This window comes from Calliphora vicina, chromosome 5, assembly GCF_958450345.1.
Source record: "Calliphora vicina chromosome 5, idCalVici1.1, whole genome shotgun sequence".
Taxonomy (NCBI): Eukaryota; Metazoa; Arthropoda; class Insecta; order Diptera; family Calliphoridae; genus Calliphora; species Calliphora vicina.
The window spans coordinates 96,772,836-96,800,377 of NC_088784.1; the positions used below are offsets into that span (position 1 = coordinate 96,772,836).

General features: G+C 30.0%; 2 protein-coding genes across 3 annotated transcripts in view; both read right to left on the minus strand.

Moving 5' to 3' along the window:
- Positions 1-24,497, minus strand: part of LOC135961024 (uncharacterized) — a 38,715-nt gene extending 14,218 nt beyond the window's left edge. Inside the window, exons 1-2 of one of the 2 annotated variants that reach the window (XM_065512483.1) lie at positions 24,087-24,497; positions 22,841-23,840 (exon numbers count right to left, since the gene is read on the minus strand). In XM_065512483.1, the coding sequence (XP_065368555.1) occupies positions 22,841-22,879 (39 nt within the window). In that variant the 5' untranslated portion in view covers positions 22,880-23,840; positions 24,087-24,497. Of the gene's footprint in view, positions 1-22,840 lie in introns of both variants that reach the window. The other variant, XM_065512484.1, reaches the window with a different exon arrangement.
- A 1,436-nt stretch (positions 24,498-25,933) lies between these two features.
- Positions 25,934-27,071, minus strand: Prosalpha3 (proteasome alpha3 subunit). The gene is made up of 2 exons (XM_065512055.1): positions 26,926-27,071; positions 25,934-26,811 (listed from the first exon to the last, which is right to left on the minus strand). The coding sequence occupies exons 1-2, from the start codon at positions 26,926-26,928 to the stop codon at positions 26,029-26,031; spliced, it is 786 nt and encodes a 261-aa protein (XP_065368127.1). The 5' UTR covers positions 26,929-27,071; the 3' UTR covers positions 25,934-26,028.
- Positions 27,072-27,542: the final 471 nt, after the last annotated feature.

Here is a 27,542-nt window from a genome sequence, read left to right on the forward strand (position 1 = left end):
TATTTTGCCTTATATCTTTGCCTCCCCCGATTCTCCTCCCCCTCTTAGGTTTTACACTAACGAGAGTTATTCGTAGCTGGGTAAAATATACAAGTTTTTTTGTAGTTGTTGGTTGTTTCTGTTGTTTTTCTTTACTACAAAAATATACACAAGTACACATGTAAAATTGTGTACTTGTTTTTATTATTGTAGCAAGTTGTTGTACTTGTTTTATTGTTGTTGTTGCCATTGCTGCTTTTTCTGTGTTGTTTTTTCTCAGATTCTGTAGTTGTGTTGTCGCTGTTCTTACTGCTTATTGTACAATATGAACATGAACAAAAAAAAAAAACATAACAAGCATGTGCAGCAGAGGAGGAGGTAGGCAGCAGCAAGAAGAATGCATTTTAGCTCAGATATATAAATATATATTCACATACATACATATACAAATGCATATAAATGAACATACATATCTACGTTTTTATTAATTTATACATACAATCACCGTTCACAACATTACATTCCCTGCAGTACATGGAACTAGTTCCGAGTAAAGCAATTCATCATTAGTCACTCAAAACGACCATTAGTTGCACCATCTATACATGTACTTATATAATGAATTTCATCAGACATCACAAACAAATTGACCTAGGATCTTTAGATTTTTATCTTATTCGGCAAATACATACTTTTTAGAGTCATTCGGACATTTCTATTTTAATTTTTACTAATTTCGAAAAACTTGTGATTTTAATTTTTGACGAAATTAAAGAAATATGTATGTATGCTCTGTTCTGTTCTGTTTCGATTTACAGAACGTTTTTAAGCGGAGGGGTAAAGGTAAAATGACAGATCTATCCCAATTTATTAAAATTTGTAAAGAAATAAAACCCGATCTTCACAAAATTATACTGTGATTTCGAAGTTGCGTCAATTTTGTTCGCTTGCGTTGCATGGCTTCGTAGTTGCGTCGTTAGTGCTACGATTTGCATCGTTTTTGTTTCAGTTTCCGTCGCGTGACTTCGAAGTTGCGTAGATAATATAAAAATGTTTGTATTGAAAAATATATTTTTTCAGCAAAAATTCAATTTCCAAAAAATTTAAAATTTTCAAAAACGTACCTTTTGTTCTGCGGGTCCTCAAATACTAATTTTAAATATTTTTAGGTTTTTGAAAATTTAAAAAAAAAATTTTTTTTCGAAATTGTTTTTTAATTAAAAAAAATAATTTATTAGTGAAAAAACAATTTTTAAAAAAAAAAAATATTTGGGTTAAAAAATATTTTTCCCGATTTTGACCTATTGTTGGTCCAAATTATTATAGCCTTATTTATATACATCGTTGCAATGGACTTTGAAATATCTATCATTAGATATCCATATTGTCTATATTAATGTCTTAGTAATCCAGATATAGATCAAAAATAGGCCAAAAATCGAGGTTGTCTTGGTTTTTTCCTTATATCTCAGCCATTTGTGGGCCGATTTTCTCGATTGTAGATAGCAACCGAGCCGGGAGAATTCTTGATATATTGATGTATCTATCATGCTTTAAAGTTATTTGGGGGTTACGGAAAGTTGATTTCAACATACAAGTTGATTTCAACAACATCCAATAATAGATATTTCAAAAACCTTTGCAACGGCCTATATAAGTCCAAAGTAAGTCGGACCTACAATTGGCACATAGATATTCCAAAGACCTTTGCAACGGCACATATAACTCCAAAGTAAGTCGGACCTACAATTGGCCAAAATCGGAAAAAATATTTCTTTCCCCGAATTTTTTTTTCAACAAAAAATATTTTTTTCATAATTAAAAAAACAATGTTTTCCCATAACATTTTTTTCGCTAATAAAAAAAAATAATTTTTTTACCTACAAAATATTTAAATATTTTAAAAACAGCCGAATATAGCTCTCTTCAAACAAATCAGATGCGTTCGGTACAGATTCCCTGAAATGGTCTGGCCAGATTTTAGCAGCTCATAATATATAGGACTCACCAAATATAGAGCATTACCTTAACCAATGAATATTTGGATTAGGTGCCGATCTGGCTTGTTGGCTGTGCTTCACATACGATCTCTAACGCTTCGGGTAATCGTAATGGATCCATTTTTCATCGCAAGTAATGATGCAGTGCAAAAATCGTCGTTCAAGGTCTCTCAGCTTCAATTCCCTGCTTTTGAATGAATCCTCCTGCTTGCAAACATTTTGAAATTTCTGATTGAGTATCCCAATGATTTTGCAAGCTCTTGTTGAGTATAGCAATGATCTTTATGGAGTAATGCCTCCAAATCGTGGTCTTCAAACTTATTTGTGTGGCCTTGGCGAACTTTATCTTCCGCACAACACGAAACCGATGGAATACGAACAATAAATATGGTATATTACCACCTGTATTGCTCATTATTGAAGTACCTAATGCACTGTACAAGTATGCAACTTTAAAAGTTGGCAATTGCAGCTGCTGCTATTAAACTGCAGGGTACCAACATATCTGTGTGTAAGTAGTATGTATTAAACTATAATAAATATTTACACACAGCCACACAAACAATTATATACTTGCATAGAAATACACGTTTGTATGGTTGTGTCGTAAGTTTAATATCATCGTCATTGTTGTTGTAGAACAACACAAAAATACAACAACAACAAAATGTAAAAGAACAAAAAAGTAATGTTGCCAGATTTCCATAGTTTTCTTTAATAAATTGAATTGAATTAAATTGTATTGAAATTAAATACATTTTTTATAGTAGATATTTTGGACTAAAGCCCATTTTCATGATGTAATTTTAGCATAAACATCTTAAGGTGTTGGTTTTTTTATTTTTAGGATACAAAATAGTGTGATTATGCTAAGAAAAAGAGAATACTGCACAAAGCAAATCGGATAATGTTAATCCGTGCAGTATCGGTTTAGAGTAGAGTATTTAATAACCGAAACCGGAAACCAGTTTTGTTCTGCTTCAAAAACCAGCCGGTTTCGAATAATTCGACATGCTGGTTTATTTGTGTCGGTTAACCGGTTTTTATAATTATAAATTTTTTTTTTAATTTTTGGAGAAAAAAAAATTCTAATTATTTAAACCAATGCTTTTTATACTTTTTTTACCATATTTTCTTATTAAAATCTCTGGCGCATATTAAAATAAGTTGTAAAAACTAAAAAATAACTGAAATGAGCAGCCTTTTTATGAAAGAAATAAATATGTCTGTTCGAATAATTCGACATGCTGGTTTATTTATGTCGGTTAACCGGTTTTTATATAATTTTTGGGGAAAAATAAAAAAAAAATTCCAAGTTTTTATTTTGGTTGTCTGGTTTTTATACATTTTTACCATATTTTCTTATCAAAATCTCTGTTGCATATTAAAAAGTAAAAATAAACTGAAAAGAACTACATATTTACGAAAGAAATAAATATTTGTCTGTTCGAATAATTCGACATACTGGTTTTTTTGCGTCGTTTAACCGGTTTTTATAATTATGAACTTTTTTCTATTTTTTGGAAAAAAAAATAAAAAAAAAATGTCAAAGTTTTTGTTTTTGTTTTGGTTGTCTTTTTTTAATAATTTTTACCTATTTTCTTATCGAAAATCTTTCGCACATTTGTCTGTACCAAATGAAACATATTTCTTTTATCGAGTAGTTTCATTAAGAATATTTAAATGTACTTTGTGGTCTCAAAAAAATCTGCCTTTTTATAATTTCATATTTGGAAATACTTTTGGAAATTCTGCTGATCTTGAGTGGATCTAACGGTCGTTGTAAACAGTTTAAATTGTTAAAAAAAAAATGGTTTTGCTTAATATTATCAAAAACCATTTTGTTTAAGCTTAAAACTTATTCGAAACCGGTTTTTTAGAAAATGCTAATTTTTGAACAACCCGAATACCGGTTTCCTAATGTCGGTTTTTTTAAATATTTTAATTCAGAGACCTGCATCAAATGTCAGAAAGTCGATAAAATAAAAATAGCCTATAGGCTATTTTTGTTGCAATTTGGGTAATTTATCTTTAGCCTGCTTTGAGCCACCGCCGAATATTTTTGGAGAGCGAAGTTTAGTCGGTGTTGGTCTCAGCATCGTCTCTTTAAATTTGAAGAAAACTGCTTATATACAGAAATAATGAGTAAAATAGATTGTAAATTTTTTGCGGTTTTTAAATTTCAGATTCCGACATATTTCTGAAGAAGTACTGAAGAAATAAAAATTCATATTTGTAAAATCGTTTTCAAACTTCAGATCAATGTGTCTAACATTATTCGATTTTACTCAAACTTTCAGTATTCGAGTATTAGTTATTTATCTCGATTTGATTATAATTAAGATATATGTGAGTAATAGAATATTTTTAAACTAAAAATTATGAATTATTTAATATTTTAGTATCAATAACTTTTCTATCAATTGTTTCAATTTAATTATAACAAATTTAACATAATATTTTGAAATGTTATATTTAATTTAACTTAAATATGAATTTATTTAGATAAAAATGAACAACAACAAAAAATCCAACATTATTAAAGAATAACCGCGCGCGGTTCAATTTTTTCTCTATTCAATGTTTGTTTATGTGAATGTTTGTATGTAATTCCATTCAAAAAAGGTTTTTTTGTTTGTTTAATTATAAGCTGTATATTATAAATAAATATAATTAATTTCTTATTTATATTTTCATTAAACATTTATTTTATGTCTGATGTCAAATATGCATACACAAATACATAAACAAAATTATACGCAAACACCCAGTAAACATTATTTGAATTTTCGAATTTTGAAAACTTTTCAACAAATAAGCCGACTTGTCTGCACATTCTCTGGGGAATCATTTTGTTTTGTTTATTTTATCAGCAGCCCTGCAGAAGTCTAATTTTGTCTTAAAATGATGTGAGAATTTGTCTATATATCAATTATGTTACTTTATTTGGAGGATTGGTTAAGGAAAGGAGCTGAAAAGCTTTTTGTTTGAAAAATCTGTAATTGCGCGTTATGTTTGTTATTAAGTACATGTCGCAGCGCCTCTGGTGGTGAGTCTGCAAATTAATTAAGCTTGTTTATAGCTATTATTTAATTTTTTTTACTTCAGAGGAGTTACAATGCCATGCCGACGAAGTAGGGCGCTGGAAATCGAACCCAGACCGCAAATACCATATCATGTTTAATGATCAAATGCTCTGACCAATTAAGCCACAGCACCGCTCGCACCATTTTCTAATGTTTGTTCAGAGTTCTTTTCGAAATGTCGTAACAATATCGGATGATTTATCGGACTTTAAGACGTGTCTAAAATTCCTTAAGAATTTCAGACCGACAAGTCTGTTCTTGTCAACTGAAATCGTATACCAAATCAGCAACTTGTGCAGACTCTCCGTACGAATTCCGACAGAATTTAGCTAAAAATGTTTAGTGGGCACGTACATATGCAATCATATACACATACATACAGACAAACGAAAGCATTCATACATATTTATAGTCACCCTATAAACAATTTAATATTGTACTCCTACATAGAAGTTATTGAACAGTTTCGTATAAGAAAACTTCATCACTATTTCAAAACATTGGTTGGCTCGGAAACAATTAGTAAATTTAACATTTGGATATTTAATATCTGACCAGGCAGAAAATATTGAAATGATAAAGTATTCAGCCTTATCATGTAAGGCGTAGTCGTTTTACGACGACAGTTTCGTACTAGATTAAAGAATTTATTCAACCTGTTTCATCAATCTAGTACGAAACTATTGTTGTCGTAAAACGCCCACGCCTTACATGATACGGCTGATTAATTCATAAACACGATATTTGCAATTTTGTATTTATAGCACAGGTCGAAACTCATAGCCATCCGGTGGCGGAAAATGATCGGTTGATATACCTGTAAACGACACAAATATCAACGAAGTTCATTCAAATGATAATATTTTTCTATATATAATAATTTTTTATTCCAAAATGTTGAATTTAATTTTATCATATCGAGGAATAATGTTTAGCAAACTAGCGCACAATTATTTTTTGATGATTCTGACACGGAAAACTAAAATAGGGCAGGCCAGGGCAGGCCAGGCCAGCCAAAAAAAAAGTTGAAAGACCAGGAATTGGAGGCCTTACTCCACGAAGATTGTTTTCAAACTGAATAAGAGCTTGCAAAATCATTGGGTGCTACACAATCAACAATTTCAAAACGATTGCGAGCATCAGGATACATTCAAATACCTTACGAATTAAAGCGGCGAGACATTGAACGACGATTTTGTATGTCCAAAATTATTAAATAATTTTTGCACCTATTCATTACTTGCGATTAAAAATGAATCCATTACGAAAACCCAAAGCGTAAGAGATCGTACGTGAAACTCGGCCAACCAGCCGAATCGACACATGGCGCTAAAGTAATTCTCTGTATTTGGTGGGAGCCAAAGGAACCTCTACCGAACGCAACTGATTCGTTTGTAGCGAGCATTGGCCGAAAAACGCTCAGCTCATGTCAAACATCTGTCAGTTACTCCTCTCAAAATTTGAACATGCTGCGTTATTTGTGTTTGACAGGGATTGATGGCAGACTACATAGTGATTTGAGGAGAAATTGTTTATTTTTTGCTGAAAAAACCCATCGCTCAGATAAAGACTAAGCTTGATAAATACTATGGAGGTTTACTGAATTGCGTTAGGTCCGTAAAAGAATGGAAGATGCCGAACATTCAGGACGCCAAGTTGAGGTCTCTACCCCGAAACAATTGGAAAAAAGTCACGATATGGTGTTGGCAGATCGGAAATTGAAAATGCGAGAGATTATGGAAGCCATAGACACTTCACATGACTCAATGGTTTCAATTTTGAATGATCACTTGGGTATGAGAAAGCCTTCCGAAGGTGACTGCCGCGTTTCCTCGCAATCGGGTGCGCAAAATGCTACAAACATGTGCAGTTTCCATGGATTTAACACCGAGTAATTATTTCTTGTTTCCAAAATGTGATTCATTCAAAAAGGCACGGACTTTTTGACCCACCCTAATGTTATTAAACATTTTCCTGGAATGAACAGATTTTGTGACCGTAAGTGTATTTTAAATACAGTCCAGAGGCGGAACACTAGCCGCTAGTGATTTTTTTCAGAATTCGGAAATTCATCGATTTAAGTCTTATAAAATTTCGTCCTGAAACCCTCCAGTAGATCGAAAATAGGATATAAATTTATTGTTTTATAAAATATCTATTATTATAGTGCCTTCAGGAGTCGTTGCTGTCTAAACTGCCATGCTAAAAATACGATAATATTTTATTTCATTTTTTTATTCTTATTTTTTTATTTTGTTTTTGTTTTTTTATATTTATATTAAAGCAAATTAAATTTATTGCTGCGGGCTTATGTGTGCTCAGAGTTGTAACGCTGAAGAAGAAAAATAATAGAAGGGGGAAGTATGAAAAAAGGGACGCAAGGTGGGGGTAAACTAGTGGGGAGATAAAAGAAGCTTAAGAATAAAGAGGAAACGCAGAAACACAGCAGCTGTACGTACATATTAAATAAATGGTGGGATTGGTGGATGGATTGTATTGAAATGGTGAGAGATAGAAAAAGCAAGAGAGAGTCCAACGATGGTAGAAAATATTGAGAAGGGGGCGGGGGGAATAGCAGCAGGAATAACAAAATAAGAAAACAAAATAAAGTAAAGTAACTGTGTGTGTGTGTGCTATGGTAAATGTTGTTACAGAGAAACTGCAAAAAGCTGAAACACAAGCAGAATTAACTGTGTAACGGAGGCAGAGTTTTTTTTTTTGCTGAGAGCAGAGTTAGAGGCAGAGGTAAAAGCTGAATTAAAAATAGAGGAAGAAAACTTGCTTATCAAGAAGAGAAAGCACTCAAATAGAAAATGTATTATTATTTTGGTGCTGTTGTTGTTGCTGTTGTTCTTGTTCATTTTATTTATTTTGTTTCTCGTTATTTATTATTATTTTTCATCGATGTAGTTCTTGTTGTAATTGTGTAGATGTTTTTTATGTTTAATAGGGTGAATGCACCAGTAGTCGGCAGTTTAACTTTTTTTCAGTTTTTAAAGTGATACCATTATGAGTGCGAACATGGTATTGGGATGTAAATGGGTTATTGTTGGTTAGTAATTTGTATAGTTTTAGACTCAATTAATTCTTTTCAAGCAGTTTTTATTAAATTTGAGCAATTTACGTTTTTTTGAAAAAACACGATTTGTACCCGAAGTCGGCACCCTTGATCCTAATGTCGGCAATTTGTGACCCAATTGTCGGCATAGCATTTTTTATTAAGAAAAGAATAAAATCTTAAAAGAATTCAAGTTATTTTTTATTTAAAATATCAGCCATTTAAATAAATACTAATAAAAAACATAAATTAGTGCATTTGAGGTGAAACCACTGTGCGCAAATATCATATCCTACGTTTTTAGACCATCATCCTCAGGATCTGTGTCCAAATCCTCTTCACATGTGCCCCTAACTCGTTTTATCTTCCTTTTTTAATTTGTTTTGGTTTATTTTATTTTTCTATTATGGTCACTGTAATTATGTATATGTTTGCGGTAACCATTTATGTTTATTTTATGTTTAAGTTACCATTCACATCATTGTAGCAATCATATATACATATGATTGTAGTAAATATTTATGTGTTTGTGGCAACCATGTTTATGATGTAATACTTCAACATATTGTGTTGTTCTAGGATTATGGTTATCATATTCTGAGATCAACATATTATGATAAATCATTATCATGAAAATGATTGCCATAAATATATATTTATTTACAATCAAGTTAATGGTAACGTAAACATATTATGGTTAATATTATTAAAAAACTTTGAAAAAATTTGAAATGTACAACTACAACTTGTTGGGATTGGACTTGAACAGTTAAAAGGCTGAAACAAAGTATTTGAATAATTATTTGATAAAGTTGGAGATGAGTAGTGAACAGGTTTCAACGTTTCATTGTGATTTTCTGCAGCTAAAGTTGGCGATACTACCATATTTTCAACTTTTCCTTGTTAATTATGAACGTGCCTGCCTCTATGGTAAGATTACTCACAATTTCAATAGTTTGATAATTTATTTTTAAGTTATTGTTCTCTTCGATAATGTCATCGGAATCAATTCTACGCTCATATTAGGAGCTAGTCGGTTGACTATTTCAAAAGCTAGATCCAAATCCGTTTCTTTTCTCAACTGATTTAGTAAAGAGCCTGTTTATTAAGGTACCTTACATGATTATTTTAGAGAGAACAGTTTAAAAACCCCTTTATACCATTTCTTTCCGGGTAGATCATATACAAATGGTGTGGTTTGCTGCTCTTCCTTCACGATTGATTGAACCGTGTTAAGTTAATCCTCACTTTCTTTGGAATTAGATAACACTGTTTGCGGCCCCATTCTCATAGGACCTTCGGAATCGTATAATTTGTCCTATATTTTTGAACGCGGAACTCCATATTGTTTACTGGCACCTAATACAGAAATCGGGCCTTCTCTCGCATAGAAAATATTTTAAGGCTTTTTCAGGATATTGGTGCATGGGTTTTTTTTCTGGAGTGTCCATATTTGGAATTCTATTTAGAATTAATAATACCTACTGAATCTCTAAATATTACTCTGTTTAACGATCTCCAGTCAAATAAAAAGCTGCTGCCGAGTTCAGGATGCTTGGTCTCCTATACTCGGCAGTTCTTAAAATGCTCAATTAAAACTGTGCCGACTATTGGGTAAACTCATTTCAAACTCATTTTCTCCAAATCTATTGTCAAGAGAGATGAGTAATAAACAAATTTGTAGAATTTGAGCTTAATACAAAAAATTAGCAATTTTCCTGAAGTCGGCATCACTATGCCGACTATTGAAAATCATAGAAATTTTTGTTCCTAATGACGGCATCAATTAAAATAACCAAAAAAAATATTTTTTGTGAAAACTTTCACATTGTAGGTAATATTTAAACAAAGTTTTATCTGTTAACACCACTCTGGTAAAAATATTACTTAAATTGATATGGTTACTAACTTGTTTTAGTTGGCCTTGCCACTAAAAAATTTCTTAAAAAACAGGCACTTCCGCACCAGTTGAAAGATGGTCACTTAATGAGGATAAAAATAGATGAAAATACTCATCTCACCCAAATTTAAACATTACATAAAGATAAATGAGTGTATGTTTAATTAAAGTTAAATCTTACTTTTGTATAAAATTATCGTTATTCTTATTTATTAAGCTTTTAAGTCAAAAATGCCGACTACTGGGTCATGCCGACTATAGGAGCGTTTACCCTACTAGAAGAATATCTTGTTGTTAGTAGTATTGTAATGACGACTCTGAGTGGGAAGTGGGACAAATGCATTTTTAGAAGCTGTCATACTACTATTTGGCAAAAACAAACAGAAAAAAATAGAAAAATTATAAAAAAAAACACACACAAAATCTAGTGCAAATACATATTTTAGCAATTTAATAGTTGTTGTAGTAGGTATATAGACATCCATATATACTTACATACATAATCTTATATGAACATACTATTTATGTAGGTATGTCTGTGTATTTGTTTAAATTGAAATGCATTTGATGTTACAAATACAAGTGTAGATACCGTCTCATAAATTTATAAACAGCAACAAAAAAAGTACAGCAAAAGTTAATAAAAAACATTTCTTTTAAAAAAATTAATCAAATAAAATGTTTAATACATAGATAAATAGGTATCTCTCTAACATCAAAGAATAAACGAATTTTATACATACCTATTTGGTTTTAGCAAATGAATTGTCAAAAATAGTTTGACGGAGATAATTTTATAGATAAATGCATCAAACCTAACTTGTAATTGCAAAATTTAAGAAATAACAACTGCATTCGTATTAAAAAATTTATTCCAACAAGACAAATGCACGTGGCAGTTACCGCAAAGTGGAAATTACGCATTATTTTGTTTATTCGATTTTTTTGTTTTAAATTCACAACATTTTTGTGAAAAATTAAAATCTAAATTGAAAAGCATTTAAAATAAAAAGTTTTAAAATTTTAAATTTACACCATTTATTTTAATCGAATTCAACCAAACAATATTCAATTTCTAGGAATGAAATTAAGATATTTCCTTAACCTTAAATCTAAATGATTAGCCAACCTTTCAACCACCACACATGTGATTACCTTCCTTTTATTGGCATAATAAAAATGGAATTAAAAACAACAACTACACAACATCACAGAGAAAAAAAAACTACTTTTCATCATAAACTCAATTAAAAGTGATAAAAATTTAAATTGCCCAACATTAAATTACACAAAAAAATACTGACTGGGAATTAATTAAGACGAAATAACAATAAAATAACAAGAACAAAAAAAAACTAAATGTAAAAGCAATACAAATGCGTTGTCGTCGGTCAAGTTTAGCCACGAAGAGAACTGTATAGATAGACATAAGTTTATCCATCTCTGTGCTGAACATTAAACAGGGTTAAAGCGATAAAATGTGTTATTTTTTTATTATTACACTTAATTTCGATATAAGGATTTGCACTACGAGTATTTACTTGATAAAACAAACAAAATTATTTCCTAATTCAAGTAAATTTTTTAATAGTTTTCTCGCATGTGTGTATTACAAAACGACAAGATTCAGAAAATTTCCTTTTTTCCATACGAATTAATAAGTTAAAAAAATAGCATTTTATACATAATAGTGTCCTTTTTAGGCTACAAAATTAAACAAAATTATGTTTTAGAAAATGCATTTTCTGAAAATTTTAAATTTTATGAGAACATTTCTAAAAGTGCATCTTAACCAATATATTTTTTTAATTATGTAGTCTAAAGATTATAAAAGTGATCTTTCTATCTCAAGAATTGCAGAATTACTCCATGAAGATTGTTGTAAAGTTCAACAAGAGCTTCCAAAGTCATTGGTAGCTACTCAAGCTGTGATTTCAAATCGTATGCAAGAAGCAGGATTATCCAAAAGCAAGGAAATTTGTTACCATACGATTTAATGCCGAGATACTATGAAAGACGATTTTGCATTTCCTAAATGCTGCTTTAAAAGATAATCATTTTTGCACCGAATCATTACTTGCGATGACAATGGATGCATTACGATAAACCGAAGCGTATTATATAGTTTGTATTTGGTCGGAGCTATCTATTATGAGCTGTAATATCTATTATGAGCTGCTGAAATCTGGCCATATCATATCTAACCTGTACTGAATGCAACTGATTCCATCATTGCAATATTAGGCCACATGTTGCAATGCCTGTTAAAAAGTATTTAGATATAAAGTGGTTGGTAGGTTTTGCCTTTCCGGCTTTATAATCCATACCTTGCCCCGTCCAACTACTATTTGTTTCGATCGATGCAGATCGCTCTCTCTGGGATATACTTCACTTCAGAACAGAGTATCCGAAATTAGTTTGATTCGTTCTTGGCATCAAAAGATGAGCAGTTCTTTAGGCTCGGAATCCGATGGGAAAAGGTCACAGCTAACAATGGCCAATACTTTGAATAAATTTATATTGTACTAATGTTTCAAAATAAAAGCTAATAAAAAAAATCCCGCATTTTTAAGTCATAAAATGGAAATATCCAAATGACTAAGGAATATTTCATATTTATAGGAACATTTAATATTTTTAAATTGCTCATTAATCTTTGATGAATTCATGAAGGTATCTTTGGAATACTTATTCATCATTCCATTCATCGATATTACATTTGTTATCATATCAACAGTAAGGGTAAAGGTATATATTTTTATCTTTTGCGATCCCATAAAGTGTATATATTCTGGATCGTTATAGTCTATATAGACTAGGGTGGCCCTTAATAAACGAAAGTTGGATTTTGGCCAATCATCCTGAAAAAATTTTAGGTAAATCGGTTGGGGATAAGATTTTTTTTTTCCGATTTTAGTAAAAGTTTCAAAGTATATTTAGAATTATCTGGACTATAATGTTCTCAATATGTTTTACTTAAAATTCATAAGAGTAAAGAAATAGAGCTCATTGGCCTAAAAATTGGCAAATAATTTTTTTTCTCGAAAATTTCAAAATTTAAATAATTTTTTCACATTTTTATTCCCTATTATATTCTTAATAAATCCCAATGAGATGATCAACAAATTCTGAAATTTGTTTAACAAAATTTTTAAAAATTTTAAAATGGAGTTTTGAAACTGCCGTTAAAAAAAATTTATTTTTTTGTTCATACCTAAGAATAGGTTAACGGTATCCTACGAAGACAAAAAATCATATACAAGTAAATATGGACATATTTTAAGTAAAAATGAGCTTTTATTTTAATATTTCTCAAAATATGTTAATTTTGTTCCTACATTTCTTGTTGTAGTGGCCTGAGACACGTTAATGGCCTGGAGAATTTTTAATAACTTTAACATTTTTTGACCGATTTCTGTTTTTTATGTCTCATTAGAACGACAATTACGTACACATTTCGAATCTTTTAAATTAAATTACAAAAGTAATTTTTTAATGGCAAAATTTTTACAAAAACTGAAAAAAATGCATTTTTTGCCCTTGTAAATGCATCTCAAAACTTCAGAGGGCTTGCGGCACGTCTTAACCCCAACCGATTTACCTAAAATTTTTTCAGGATGATTTTTTTACTAATGTTCACCAAACTGGGGGGTGAGAATGGCCAAAATCCAACTTTCGTTTATTAAGGGCCACCCTAATATAGACATGTCCAACGTTGCTTCTGTATGTTGAAACCAATTTTCCGAAGCCTTGGATTACTAATTCATTAATTTAGATAATATGGATATGCAGTGATAGACATTTGAAAAACCTTTCCAAAAACTTATGATTCCGACCAACAATGGGTCAAAATCGAGAAGAATATATTTTATACCAAAAAATTAGTTTTCACCAAAAATTTTTTTTACCATAAAATGTTCTGCCTGACTCAAATTTTTGCATTAAAAATTGTTTATTCATTAAAAAATTAAAAAAAAAATAATTTCACCAAAATAATTTTTTTTTGCATTTTCCAAAAAATAGTTTTCATCAAATTTTTCTTCAATGTGTTCAAAAATGTCAAAAATATATTTCTCAAAACTGGCAAATTTTGATTAATTTTTTCTTTAAAAAATCGCTATTAATAAACAATTGGTCAATTCACAAGGTATCTTATCATGTCATATTGTCATAATGTCCTTATATTTCACAATGGTTTTGATTGCTTTTCAAGCAAAAAATGTCATAAAATAATACTATGTACTTGTATGCTAAGTTTATTGTGTTATCGTAACCAACCAGCAGAAACCTGTGCCTAATGCCAAAGAGTCGGTTAATCCGAGGACATTATCAGCCCAATTATGAATAAAAATTCCGGGAGTTTTCTGCCTTTTCCCATAGTTCCTATGTAAATTAAATAGGAAAAATCTCCCGGTGAACAAACTCCCTGGGAATTTTTTATTCATGATTGGGCTGTATGACAATATGACTGATAAGAAACCTTGTGAATTGACCAAATATTTTCAACACTTAAAAGAAAAAAGAAAACTTTAATTTAAAAACAGTTACCTATAAAACAATTTTGTGCATGAAAATTTTGTTTTATAAACCTTTTATAAATTGTTTATAAACATGGGGTTAAAACTTTAATAATTTTATTAAACTTTTTTTTTATTATTTTCAACCCACTGTACCTTAAAGTTGCCATCGTTTTCTATGCTTGTTTTAGACTAATAAATTAATATAATATGTACGAAAAAAAACATCAAATATACATACAAACTGCACATAAATATGTATACAAATAATGAAAAATAATAAAAAACAAACAAAAAAATTATAAATAAAAAAAAAAATAACAAGTAAAATTACAACAATAACGACCAAAATAAAAACAACAACTGCACTCTATTTGCCATCGTAGTTGTCTGCGAGTAAAAAAAATGAGAATGAGAAATAGGAAAAAAAAGTGCTCGAATAGACTAAACGTCTCACCCACTGGCCCTAAAAACGACTAAACAACCGATGACATTACGACCAAACGTCATACGACTCTCTGACTAACTTAATAACTGTGTGTGTCTAGTTCGTCTCTTGCAGTGGGGTTTTTAATAGAAATTATTCGCTGAAAAAAAAACCCAAATAGAAAATTTTATAGAATGAGTAAGTAGTGAGCGAGCGAATGAGTTTTAGAAAAATTTTAGGGTAAATAAGAGAAGACGACTGATGGGAAATTTAATGTTTATGCAAAAAAAAAAAATACAAATAAATGAAAATGAAATAACAAAATCAAAAAAGAAAAGTAATAAAAAAAACTTAGGTTGGGGCTAGCAACCCATCCAACCATCCATCCAACCATTCATTCATTTAACGGAAGTAAAGTAAGGTGTGTGAGTAAGTGTGTGTCAATGAATGAATGTTAGGTGGCTGGCTGTTTATATTGGGATATCACAGGGATCAAATTCAGAACTCGTTCTTTGTACGTTTTCTCAGATCCAAAACTACCGAAAAACAAATCTATCGGTTTGAAATACATCAAACTTTCTTATCGAAAATCAATCTAATTGTTCTACTTACCTTAATGAAATATTTGATTACAATGCTAATTTAAAAGTTATTTTTGGCAGAGAATATGGAATGTAAAGAAATTTCAAAATTAATAACATGAAATGTACAATTCGTTACCTATTTAGTTTTAAAAGCAACAATGTTTTTGAAACATAAAGCTTCCTCAATTATTTGTTCTTGATTTTGATAATTTATTTTAAATACTTTATTTTGAAAGAAGTACTATTTTGGCTATGACTGTTACATATTGGAGATCATCACTGCCTAGATATATTTGTGAAGTTTTACTAAAGAGGAAGGGTGGTGAGCAGGTACGGCAAATATGCATTTCATAAGCTTAGTGGGTAAAAGAGCTAAGCCCATTTTATTTTTTTTGTATAAAATGTAGAATAAGTAAAAATAAGCTGATTAAATAAAAGCCATGTTCTATTTATTGTTTTTGTAGTTAACAAGTGTTAAATTATTTTTGCAATTCCAGTTAAAAATTGGGTGTATGATTTAAAAATGCGGACTTTTTTAAAATGTTAAAACATTTGCACAATATAAATTTATTCAAAGTAAAGAAAAGCTATGACCTCTTCCCGTTCGAGCCAAGAAAATTGCTTATCTTTTAAGTCCTAGAACGAATCAAGCCAATATCGGATACTCTGTTCCAAAGAAAAGTTTATCCCAGAGTGAGCGTTCTCTGGGATGCGCTTCACTATAAAGCAGGTGAGGAAAAACTTCCCAACCACTTCATTCTAATTACTTTTTAACAGATATTGCAACATGTCGCCTAGCGTTGTCATGATGGAATATTGCAGATTCATGCCTGACCGCATATTCTGTGCAAATACTCGCTGCAAACGAACCAGTTGCGTTCGGTATAGGCGATGGTTTGGTCAGATTTCAGCAGCTCATAATAGACAGGGCCCTTTTGCTTCCACCAAATAAAGAGCATCAGCGGTACTTTTCTCATATTAAGGAAGTAAAGCAAAACTTTCCGCATATGTCGCTTTTTTTGGCACAAAATATCCTTCAAAATGGCATATATGTAAGTTATTAACAGGGCAACCAAAAATATGCAATATCATATTTTATTCTGTGTGTCGTATAAACATATGAGTTAGTTATTTATCCGTTTCAGACAATTTTAAGAATTTTGGCATCGATTTGTTAATGCATATTTTTGCATATTTTGTTCTTTACTGCATATTTTAGCATATTTTGCGTTTTATAGCATATTTTTGCATATTTGACTCATAACTGCATATTTTCTTTTTTTTTTCATTAGTTTGATTTCTTAATACAATTTTATTGTTTATATTGTAATTTTTTATTTCTATATTTTACTATTTTGTTAAGGTCTAGGCCAATTATCATTGGACTTATCGACTTATCTTAAATGAATTTTCGTTGAGTTAAATGAGCTTAGTTTCACACAATTATTAAAATTGAACAAATAGTAAAAATACATACAAAATTAAATGTAAATTTCTAAATTGTGTTATTATGGGTAACTTCTTAACAAAATTTTGGATATATTTAAAAAAAGAAACTTAAGGTTGAGACAGTTATGATTGGGCATTAACAGTTTACCTCTAATATAAAATTAAACAAAACTTCAGAATATTAAGATCCATCGAAAATCTAGCGTCCAAAGCACGTTGATAGATTTAGGCAAATTGTAACAAAGATATCGGTATTTTGAGTCCCAATTAGTGTTTATAAACCGGATTTTCTTCGAAACCTCGGTTTTTTGCGAACCGGTTAATTTAAAATGTGGATTTTCAGTTTACCGGTTTATCCGGTTTTTATCACTCAGTTAACCGGTTTTTAAAATTTAGATCTAAAATTAAGAAATCTCATGGTTTTGTGCAAAAGACAGTACAGTCGAAATTTAATCCTATAATAAACAGCTCAATATTTTATTTAATAAAACATTGAAATCAAACAGTTTTAAGTGCATATTTTTTATATTTTAAGAGCATATTTTTCGTTTATAAGTGCATAAACAAGTAATAAAAAACAACGGAGTACCAATGGATCTCATGGTTTTGTGCAAAAAGCAGTACAATCGAAATTTAATCCTATAATAAACAATTTTAATTAATCAGCTCAATATTTTATTTAATAAAACATTGAAATCAAACAGTAACCAACTATTTTTAAGTGCATATTTTTTATATTTTAAGAGCATATTTTTCGTTTATAAGTGCATATTTTATGCGCATAAAACACTTTTTTAGAGCATATTTTTGGTTGCCCTGGTTATTAAAAACAAAAACAAGTAATAAAAAACAAGGGAGTACCAATGGATCAATTTGTGACTATTTTGCAATTTATTTTAGAACGTTAATTTTTCTCCTATTAAATTTGCAAAAGGGGACTTAGTACGTTTGTATTCTAAGCTAACCTTATTACATTTCATACCAAAATAAAGAGAGAAAGAGCAAAACAAGTATGAGGTTGGGGGGCAAAAAAATAAAGGGGTTGCTTGTATATTATGTAGTCTACAAGATTGCCAGACTTAGGGGTTTGTACTAAATTTTTGTTATTTATGTGAGGATAAGAAGTTGTCTTCATTGCCGAGCTCCTTTAATTTTTTTCTAATATCAGAATTCAAATTTAATACTTTCTAAATATGATGATATTGAGCAGTATTTTTTACTAATTACGACATTTTTTTTTTTTTTTTTTCGTTTAATCGAAGTCTAAATTTATTTATCTTTCTAAAAATTAATAAGTCAAAAATAGTTTGGACTATATTCGATTTAATACAAATTCACCCAGGTCCAATTGAAAATGAAAATTAAATAAAAAAATAAATGTACTTCTCATGTTAAATTTCGCAGCAGCTCTTTATTAATTTTAAGCTCTGATATTAATTTTTGTTTATCTATGGTATACGATATCTATTTCCATCTGGGGATTACAAATAATAATTCTTTTATAGCATTTTCAAACTCCATTTTCAATAAATTTATGGATACCTTTCTAGTTCAATTGTTATTGCCGAAAAAAAACTATATGGCAACTCAGATTGTATTTGTATGTGTGTGTATCTTTATGTTATTGGAATACAAATCATAGAAGGGTTTTAGGCGCGACGTAGGAGAGGCAAGTGAAAGAAGAAAAATTGGATTTTAAAAGGCTTTAATTTTGTTTTTATTATTTTTTTCGTTTTTGTAATTTTTTAAGGAAAAGCTTTATATAAAAAATGAGAAGGAAGTTCATTTAAAATTAAAAAATAAATAATAAAAAAAAGTACTAAGCAGTAAAACAAAAATACGTCTGTTGTTTTAAAAATAAACAAAAATATAAAATATTGAGGAATTATGATGGAATGGTAATTTTAATTTTTAATGTATGCATTTATTTAAGTAGAAAATTAAAATATTAAATATGTAATCAAACGTTTAATTTCAAATAACTCTAAAATATTTTTGAGGTGAATAATATGTGGAGGCTCAAACAATTATTAGAGTCCAATCAAATGCATTTTCCCGGTAAAAATCTCCAAAACTGACTCCAAACTTTTTAATATTGAATTGTTTTTTGTGATTTACTTTTATTGGGTGTATGACTTAAAAATGCCGGATTTACCATAGATGGTTTATCTTTTGAACGTGGTTTTCATTTTTAATAATTTATATGTCATTTTGAAGGGTACTTATCTGTCATTTATTCTCACTTAGTTATTGAACAAAAAAAAAAAGACCAAAAATGTCAAATGTTTATACAAACAATGCTTCATATGCGGGAAGTTTTGCATTACTTCTTTAATTTAAAAAAAAGTGCCGCTAAGAAAACACGGATTGCTCACCAAAGCTTATGGTGAATGTTTTCCATCGTTTTCAATGTGCGATAGATGGCTTGTTCGGTCCAGAAAAGCTGGCAAAATAATTGGGAGATTCTTAAGTAACAATTTAAAAACGAAGCCATTACGATAACCCAAAGCATAACAAATATCCATGGCGCTAAATTAATGCTATGTATTTGGTGGGTGCGCAAGAGTCCTATCTATTATGAGCTGATGAAATCTGACCAGACCATCACAGGGCATCTGTACCAAATACAACTGATTGGTTTGAAGAGATCATTAGACGGCCAGACGTTGAAACAGTAATATTAGAGGAAGTGGTTGGTAAGTTTTGCCTCGCCCGCTTTATAGTCCAGAACTTGCCCCATCCGACTACTATTTGTTTCAATCGAAGTAGAATACTCTCTCAGGAATACGTTTCACTTCAGAACAGAGTATATGAAATTGGCTTGAATTGTTCTTGGCCTCAAAAGGAGTTCTTTTGGCTCGGAATCCTAATGTTGGCAGAAAGATGAGAAATGGTCACAGATACAATAGCCAATGGTTAGGTTAGGTTACGTGGGTTTGCCAGCAAATTAGCAAGTTCACTAGGAGGCCGCCAGATTGTTTAAATAGTAAAGCAGACTCAGGTAAATGCATATATATCAGAGCTGTAAATGAATCACTCATTTTTGAATTAATTCGCGAATCATTCACACAAAAAAATGAATTGAATGAAATTTGAGTCAATTCAAATGAATTTGGTAAAAATGAATTGCAATTCGTTTCTAATTCAAATGAATTGAATTGATTTTGAATTAATTCAAATGAATTTGGTAAAAATGAATTGCAATTCGTTTCCAATTCAAATGAATTGAATTGATTTTGAATTAATTCAATTCATTTACAATTCATTTGAATTGAATTGATTTTGAATTAATTCAAATGAATTAGAAAAAAACTTAGCAATTCATTTCCAAATGCATTCTAATTAAATCTAATTAGCCTTATTTATGAAACTCAATTGTGTTTTGAACTACATACATTGTTATTTTTCCTGATTTTTGATTATTTTTGGAAGATAGTTTTATTTTTTTGAAATAAATATAATATAAACATTAGCAAAAAGTTTGTCGTTGGGTGGTCGTGGGTCACAAAATTTCAAAAATTATTAATTGCTTCTTGAATATTAAATATGTTTTGTCGTTCAGCGTATTTCAAAATAAAAATCAGTTCTTCTTGAAGAAATAAACTCCAAACACCATGTTTTCATTGATCAGGCGCGTATATATGTCAAGGCTTTTCAATTTTTGTACTGGATATTTTCATTTTGGTAGGAGAAATCTTTCATTCCCCCTAGAGATCTGCTCTTGAATTTGATTGATTGCAACTCATTTTCGAGTCATTCATTTGAATTGCTAATTCTTTTTTCTAATTCATTTGAATTAATTCAAAATGAATTCAATTCAAATGAATTGTAAATGAATTGCAACTCATTTTTACAAATTCATTTGAATTAGAAATGAATTGAAATTCATTTCTGCTTAATTCGTTTGAATTGATTCAAATTTCATTCAATTCATTTTTTCAATTCAATGAATTAATTCAAAATTTAGCTAATTCATAATGAATTAAAATCAAAAAAGAATGATTCATTTACAGCTCTGATATATATCAAGGGGAGTTGTATTTAGCATTGTCTATAGACTGGCCTGAGGGGTGGAATTCATAGAGCCAGTAATTGCAAGACATGCTAATCTTTGTTCATTGTTTAGAATAGAAAGGAGTGTCCTAATTTCTACCGCTCTCTACCAAACAAGAGCCCTATTTGAGACAATAGGTCACATTACGTTTCCACGAGAGCTTAGAGTCCAAAATAAAGCCAAGATATTTGGCTTCGCTTGAAAAGTCTTCAGAAAACTACCATCTAGTCGTGTAGGTCTGAATTCTGGAATTTTATATCTCCTGGTAAAAATAACCAGTTCAGTTTTGGCATGGTTCACAACTAAATGGGTTTCCCTGGCCTATGAAAACAGAACGCTGAGAGCTGATTCTCTGAGTTCACTTATTGTGAGAAGAAACTTTCCTTGAATAAGAAGCACAGCGTCGTCAGCATATGCGACTACTTTGGTGCCTATCCTACTGAGCCTTTTTGTCCAGTGTCCCCTCTATAGGTCCAACAACGTCAAGCAAGGCTGTCTCCACCGACCTCCCTTTAAGGTATGCATTAATAACTTTAAAAACTCAATCTTAGGGATGAAGACCTCGCGAAAGACAAAACAACAGCAAGAGAGTTTAGGAAATTCTTAAAAATTACATCTCGGGATGTTATCAATAATCTAAAATTCTAAATTAGTTCTCGAACTGTTAGCCACAGAGCAGATGCAAAGCTATCGCAACTCGAAAAAACCTATGCTAAATAAACCGTACTGTTCGTACCTATACAATTTGCCAAAGAAAATATAAACTGGTCGAGAAATAAGAGGTACACTTTTCTCTTTCTGAACGAATCCAAATATAATTTAAAATATGCCTCTAGTTAGGAGATTCTAATCGCTAGATCTCAACCCCATAGAAAAGTATGGGAAATTGTAGATCGCAAAAATTATACCAGGATGGTAAGAAACAATTGCGTTTAATATTTTTTGTCTGGGACAATCAAAATTTCATAGGTAGGTATTATCCAAAAAAAAAAATAAACAGTAAAACCCTAATGTGCAAATTACAGGCACAGACTAAAAACAAGTAAAATAAAATTTTATAAATGTATCAATAAGATTTCTTGTAATCTTATTTTGGAATTAATAAGAAATATCCTTAATTCTACATATTGACCAAAACAACTGAATTATGGGTAGAAGACATTTATTTAAACTACCTATAGTAATCAAACTCAATTTTTTATTTATTTATTTTACCTAAAATAACGTTAAACAAATAAATAATTTCAAAAATACAAAATACCTATAAGATACGATATGAATGTAGGTCTTGTTATCCACTAAAATTAATAAGACAGATCTTGTGTTTCTCCCTCCCTTTCCCCTTACAATCTACTACATATTGCTGCTTGCCTGCTGCTTAAAACAAAGAATTTATTTTAATTAAATTTTCCAATTTACCTTAACTGTACTCTAAGCAAACACACAAATACAATCTTTCTCACTCACACTCTTGCAGAATGTACATGTACTCTCATTATCATATATAAAAAATAACAAAAACAAAAAAAGAGAGCAAAAAATCATACTAAAAACAAGAAAAACTACAAAACAGAAAGCAAACAAAATGGTAACTCTCTCACATTAATTTTTGTAATAATTACTTACTTAATTATGTTTAATTAAGTTGTCAATTATATAAACAACAAAAAAACAAAAACAATTCTTAATTAATAATTATTTTCTTATAATTAACATGTGTGTTCGTGTTGTAATTAGTACCTATGTATATACAAATAATTGTGTTACTGTATGAGTTTGTAATTACCAGTATTTTAAAATCCAATTGTGTAGTTTTTGTATCCATTTTGTTGCTCTGTTGATTTCTTTTTCTTATTCTGCATTTGGCTTAATTTCGTTTATATGATTTTTTTAATTTCTTTCTACCTTCTTTACTTTATTTTCTTCTGCTTTTCTCTTTTCTATTTTATTGATGTTAATGTTGTTGTTGTTGCTGCTGCTGTTTTATTTGTTATTTATTATTAGTTGCCGTTTGGTTTGTTGTTGTACATACTATATTTTTTTTTATTATGTTTATATTTCTTTATTTTTAATACACATATTTACACATGCAGAGCTATATAAACAAACACATACACACAATAACATTTTTTTTCATTACACGAACGAACACTCGCTGCTGCCTTGCCAGTCAGCCAGCTAGCTAGCTTGTTTTTTTTTTATTAATTTCCACTATTTGCCTTTATATTCTTCTTTAATTTATTTTATTTCACTTTAATTTTTGTTTCATTATTTTATGAGTATATTTTTTGTTATTTCGCTTTCAATTATTTAACCAGAGAAAGAATGAACAAATGTTAACGGCAACGTCGACGTTGACGTCATTAAACGTTAACAGCGTAAATAATGTACAATTAAGCGCGCTCTTTTACACAGTCCTATAGTAGTTGTTGTAGTAGTAGTAAACGTAGTGGTGGTATTGTATTGAGGTTATGTGATGACAGCTCTGCTTGAATGAGAACGCTTACGTTATTCTCTGTTACTTTTTCAATATATATTTTTGCTTTTTTCTTGTTGTTGCTTTAGCTCTTCTTTTTCACATATATTTTTAATATATATTTTCTTATTATTGACTTTTCTTATGAATTATGTGTTTTCTTATACATTTATCTTGAATTTTCTCTTTTAGCTGGCATTTTCTTACGTTTCTTTTCATTTAAACTTATAAATTCATTTTTTTTTTTAAATATATTTTTAGCTTCAGTTAAATTCTTTACGAAATAATTTAATATTTCTTGAGCTATTCACTAAAAGGAGGATTTTGTTGTATACACACTATTAACCAAAAAAAAAAGAAAAAAACCGAAAAAGAACCCAACAATCAATGATTTTCAATTTTCGTTAACATTTTTTTTCGTTTTCGTTTTATCCGCAATTTTCAAACACATTTACACAATAGCATTCTATTTTCAACCGATATAAATTTTTGAAAATACATACTATTTTTCGATTTTCCTGAATTTCAATTTATGCAATTTTCTCGATTTCTTTACCTTCTTCCCCGTTTTTTTCACATATAAATACTTTTAAATTTTATTTAACTTTTTTCTTTCTTTCACACACAATTCTCTTGCCACCTCCTGTGGCAACTACTTATTTAAAAAGACCAGCAGCTATCCGAAAACGACAACGTACATTCGATTGAGTTTTTTCTGTCCACTTTTTTTTGTCGTGTTTTGCAGCCGACGACCAGTTTTGTAAATTCAATTTCGGTTTTTTCCTATAAATTCAACTGATTTCTAATTAAATTCATATTAGTTAGTAAGACTATTAGTTAATTGTCTATTTAAAAGTTTTTATTTAATTAAAAAATCACTAATAATCGTAGATTTTAGATATTTTAACGCGCTTTAATGGCGCTGCACGACGGAATTTAGAGATTTCTCTCATTTACTTTGTTCTCACATTCGTTGTTCAAATATGATGGCGATTATTTTCTTACGCTAATCTATTACAAATTTAGCAAATAAGTTTAGGTTGCCAGACCATAAGAATATGAAAAAAAGACAAGATTTTTTGGAAATTATAACAGATCTAAATTTTGAGTTGTTTAAATTGTGGGATGAACTATAAACATAAATAGTGCAAAAAAAAAAATAAATGCTTTGTTTTATAAAAGCTCATAAAAATGTGTTGATAAGAGGAAAAGTTTATATCATCTGACATTCATGAACAAATTCGTTCATTTAAACGTCATATAAAGGCCAACCACGAACGAATTTTTATAGTTAATGTTTGTTAAATTCGGTTTTATTTTAAAACATAATTTTTTATCCGTACCATAGAAATATTTTTAATTGTTAACTTTTCTTGAGATTTTTTTAATACTAAAAGTATTTCAAATAAAAATATAATATTCCTATACAACTTATAATGTATTATTTTACGTTACAATAATTTGTTTCTAGCACCAACCATTTACACTAACATGATCAAGAATGTGATGAAAATCTAATGATTTCAAAACGATAGAATTTTCATAAATTTCAAGAATATTTTTTGAACTAAAGGCTTAATTTTTCTTGCCAAATATAGATCATGTAATAAATAGCAAATTATTTTAAATAATTTAGGAGTTGTTGATGATATTTTGCTTCCATTTAGAAATGATGATGTATTAGAATCGGTCGTAAATAATATTCTTAATCTCGCAGCGCAATGGTCAACGGAGGTTGTGATTAGCTTAATTTTGCTAATCATATTGACCATTTACATGGTAGTGTTCTGAGAAGATTTTACTCATGTAGTATGTATCTGACTCATGATATTAAACGCAAGCTGACTTATGCTGTTTTATTAACACATGGATTCTATGGACTGAAGATTTTATCTGGTACCTTTTCCTATAATATTCTAAAATTGATGCATATTGTGAACATGATTGTTCGTTTTGGTCCAAAGTGTCCAAAATTACTTATATTACTATGAATTTCAAATAATAAATATATTTCGTTACTCGGATTCGATTTATAGAACAGGGACTATGTATTTATTATTGTCTGACCGAAAACGGGTTTTTCAAATACTAATTATTCGTCATAAACAAATTGAAACATTTCAAATGTCAATTTTAGGTGCCCTGCAGCATCCAATTTACATTGTGGACTCCACTAATCTTGTTTTTTCATCTTGAACTAATAAATTTTTTTTGGGCATGTTTTTACAGAAGCTTGAAAATTTTTCAAATAAATTTGCATAAGTTTTTGTATTTCATTAACTATATCCAAAACTTGTTTCTCCATTAAAATGTCATAACCTTTGTAACGATTCCAATAAGTCCATCCTAGTCAGACACCTGAACATATCAAGCTTAACACACATTAAATAAATAAAAATTGGATTTTACTTTTCAGAAATTTTATTTCTTTAAAAAAAATCTAAATATAATTTTTTTCGCATTGTTAAACTACAAAGAACCAAATTTCCCCATTTAACTTAAGGCTTTTGAGCAGCTTGTTTTTCCTTCTTGGCAGCCTCTGCCTCAGCTTCCAATTTCGTATACTTTTCTATCAATTGTTCAACATCGGTTTTGTTCAGGATCTTAATGACAGTTTTATCGTTTACCCGCTGTAATGTAGCCATCTCAACCTTCTCCGATGTCAATTTGGTGGTGTCCAAAGTTTTGCTTAAAACCTTAACAGCCAAATCTTTAGCCTGGGCCAAAGTAATTTTCTCATTTTCATTAAGTTCCTGCTTTAACATGGAAATGGCGGCTCCAAAGTTATTGCCAATACAAGTGGCCTTCCAGCCACCATAATTTCCACTGGGATCTGATTGATACAATTGATAGCCGTAGTGTTTGTCCCAACCCATGTACAAAATGGAAACACCAAAGGGACGTTTACCACCATACTGGGTGTAAGCCTGTTTGATGTCACACAAGTATGAGACCAATTGTTCGCAGGGCATAGACTCGCCGTAGCTGAATTGATAACGTTGTGCTATAACACGTAGTTCATTGGTCAAAACATTAGCATCTGCTGTAATACCGGCTACTGAGCACACCATATTGTCGTTTAATTTGTAGATTTTTTCCGAAAATATACTACTGTCCAACAATTTATTGGTATTGCGGCATTCTGCAGCCAATAAGATGCCATCTTCAGCTAAAATACCCAAACATGTGCCAGCATGGGAAATAGCTTCCATGGCATATTCCACCTGATAAAGGCGTCCTTCGGGAGAAAAGATTGTGGTACGGGAATCATAACGACGTGCCTGGAAAGCCAAACATTTTGATATTAATACGTAGATAAAAAAAGACGTTAAGAACTTTTATTTGGGCTTTAGCCCTAAAGCTCTTAATTTTATTATTTTATCCTCTTGACTTACCATTTTTAGTTATTTTTCTTTAAATATTCTGTTTTTATACAATATTTCTTCAATTATTTGCAAATTTTATGCCGTATCAAAATGCAAACTCACTTGTCATTGCTTGCCAGTGTTTCAACTCGTTTCATAAAAAATGTATATTAAAAATCGCTGGGCAAGAAAATAGCTACAATTATGAATAATCACAAATTAGCGATTTATTAAAAAAAAACAGAAGAAAATTAAAAATGTTTGTTTATAATTTTGCCGATATTTTGTTCTTCTGCGAACAAAAAACTACGGCAAGTTAACGCTGCGTTTACACATGCAAGTAGATTGATGAAAGTTGATAATACGTATTATTATCGAAAATGTCGAAAATACATCGAAATGTCTACAAGTTGCTTGAGCGTTTACACATGCAAGTAAAAGTTCATTTTGTAAATGTTAGCGAAGGAGAATGATGTCTTCAAAATGCCACAAATATAAGAATATTACAGCTAATTCGATAAATAAACCTTTTATATATCAGCATTTGTTATTTTTAAGTCCATTTGCGGCTTGAAACCAAATTTTATTATTTTTATTCATAACAATAAAGTGTTACCATGATATTCAAATATAAAAATTTCTGGGGA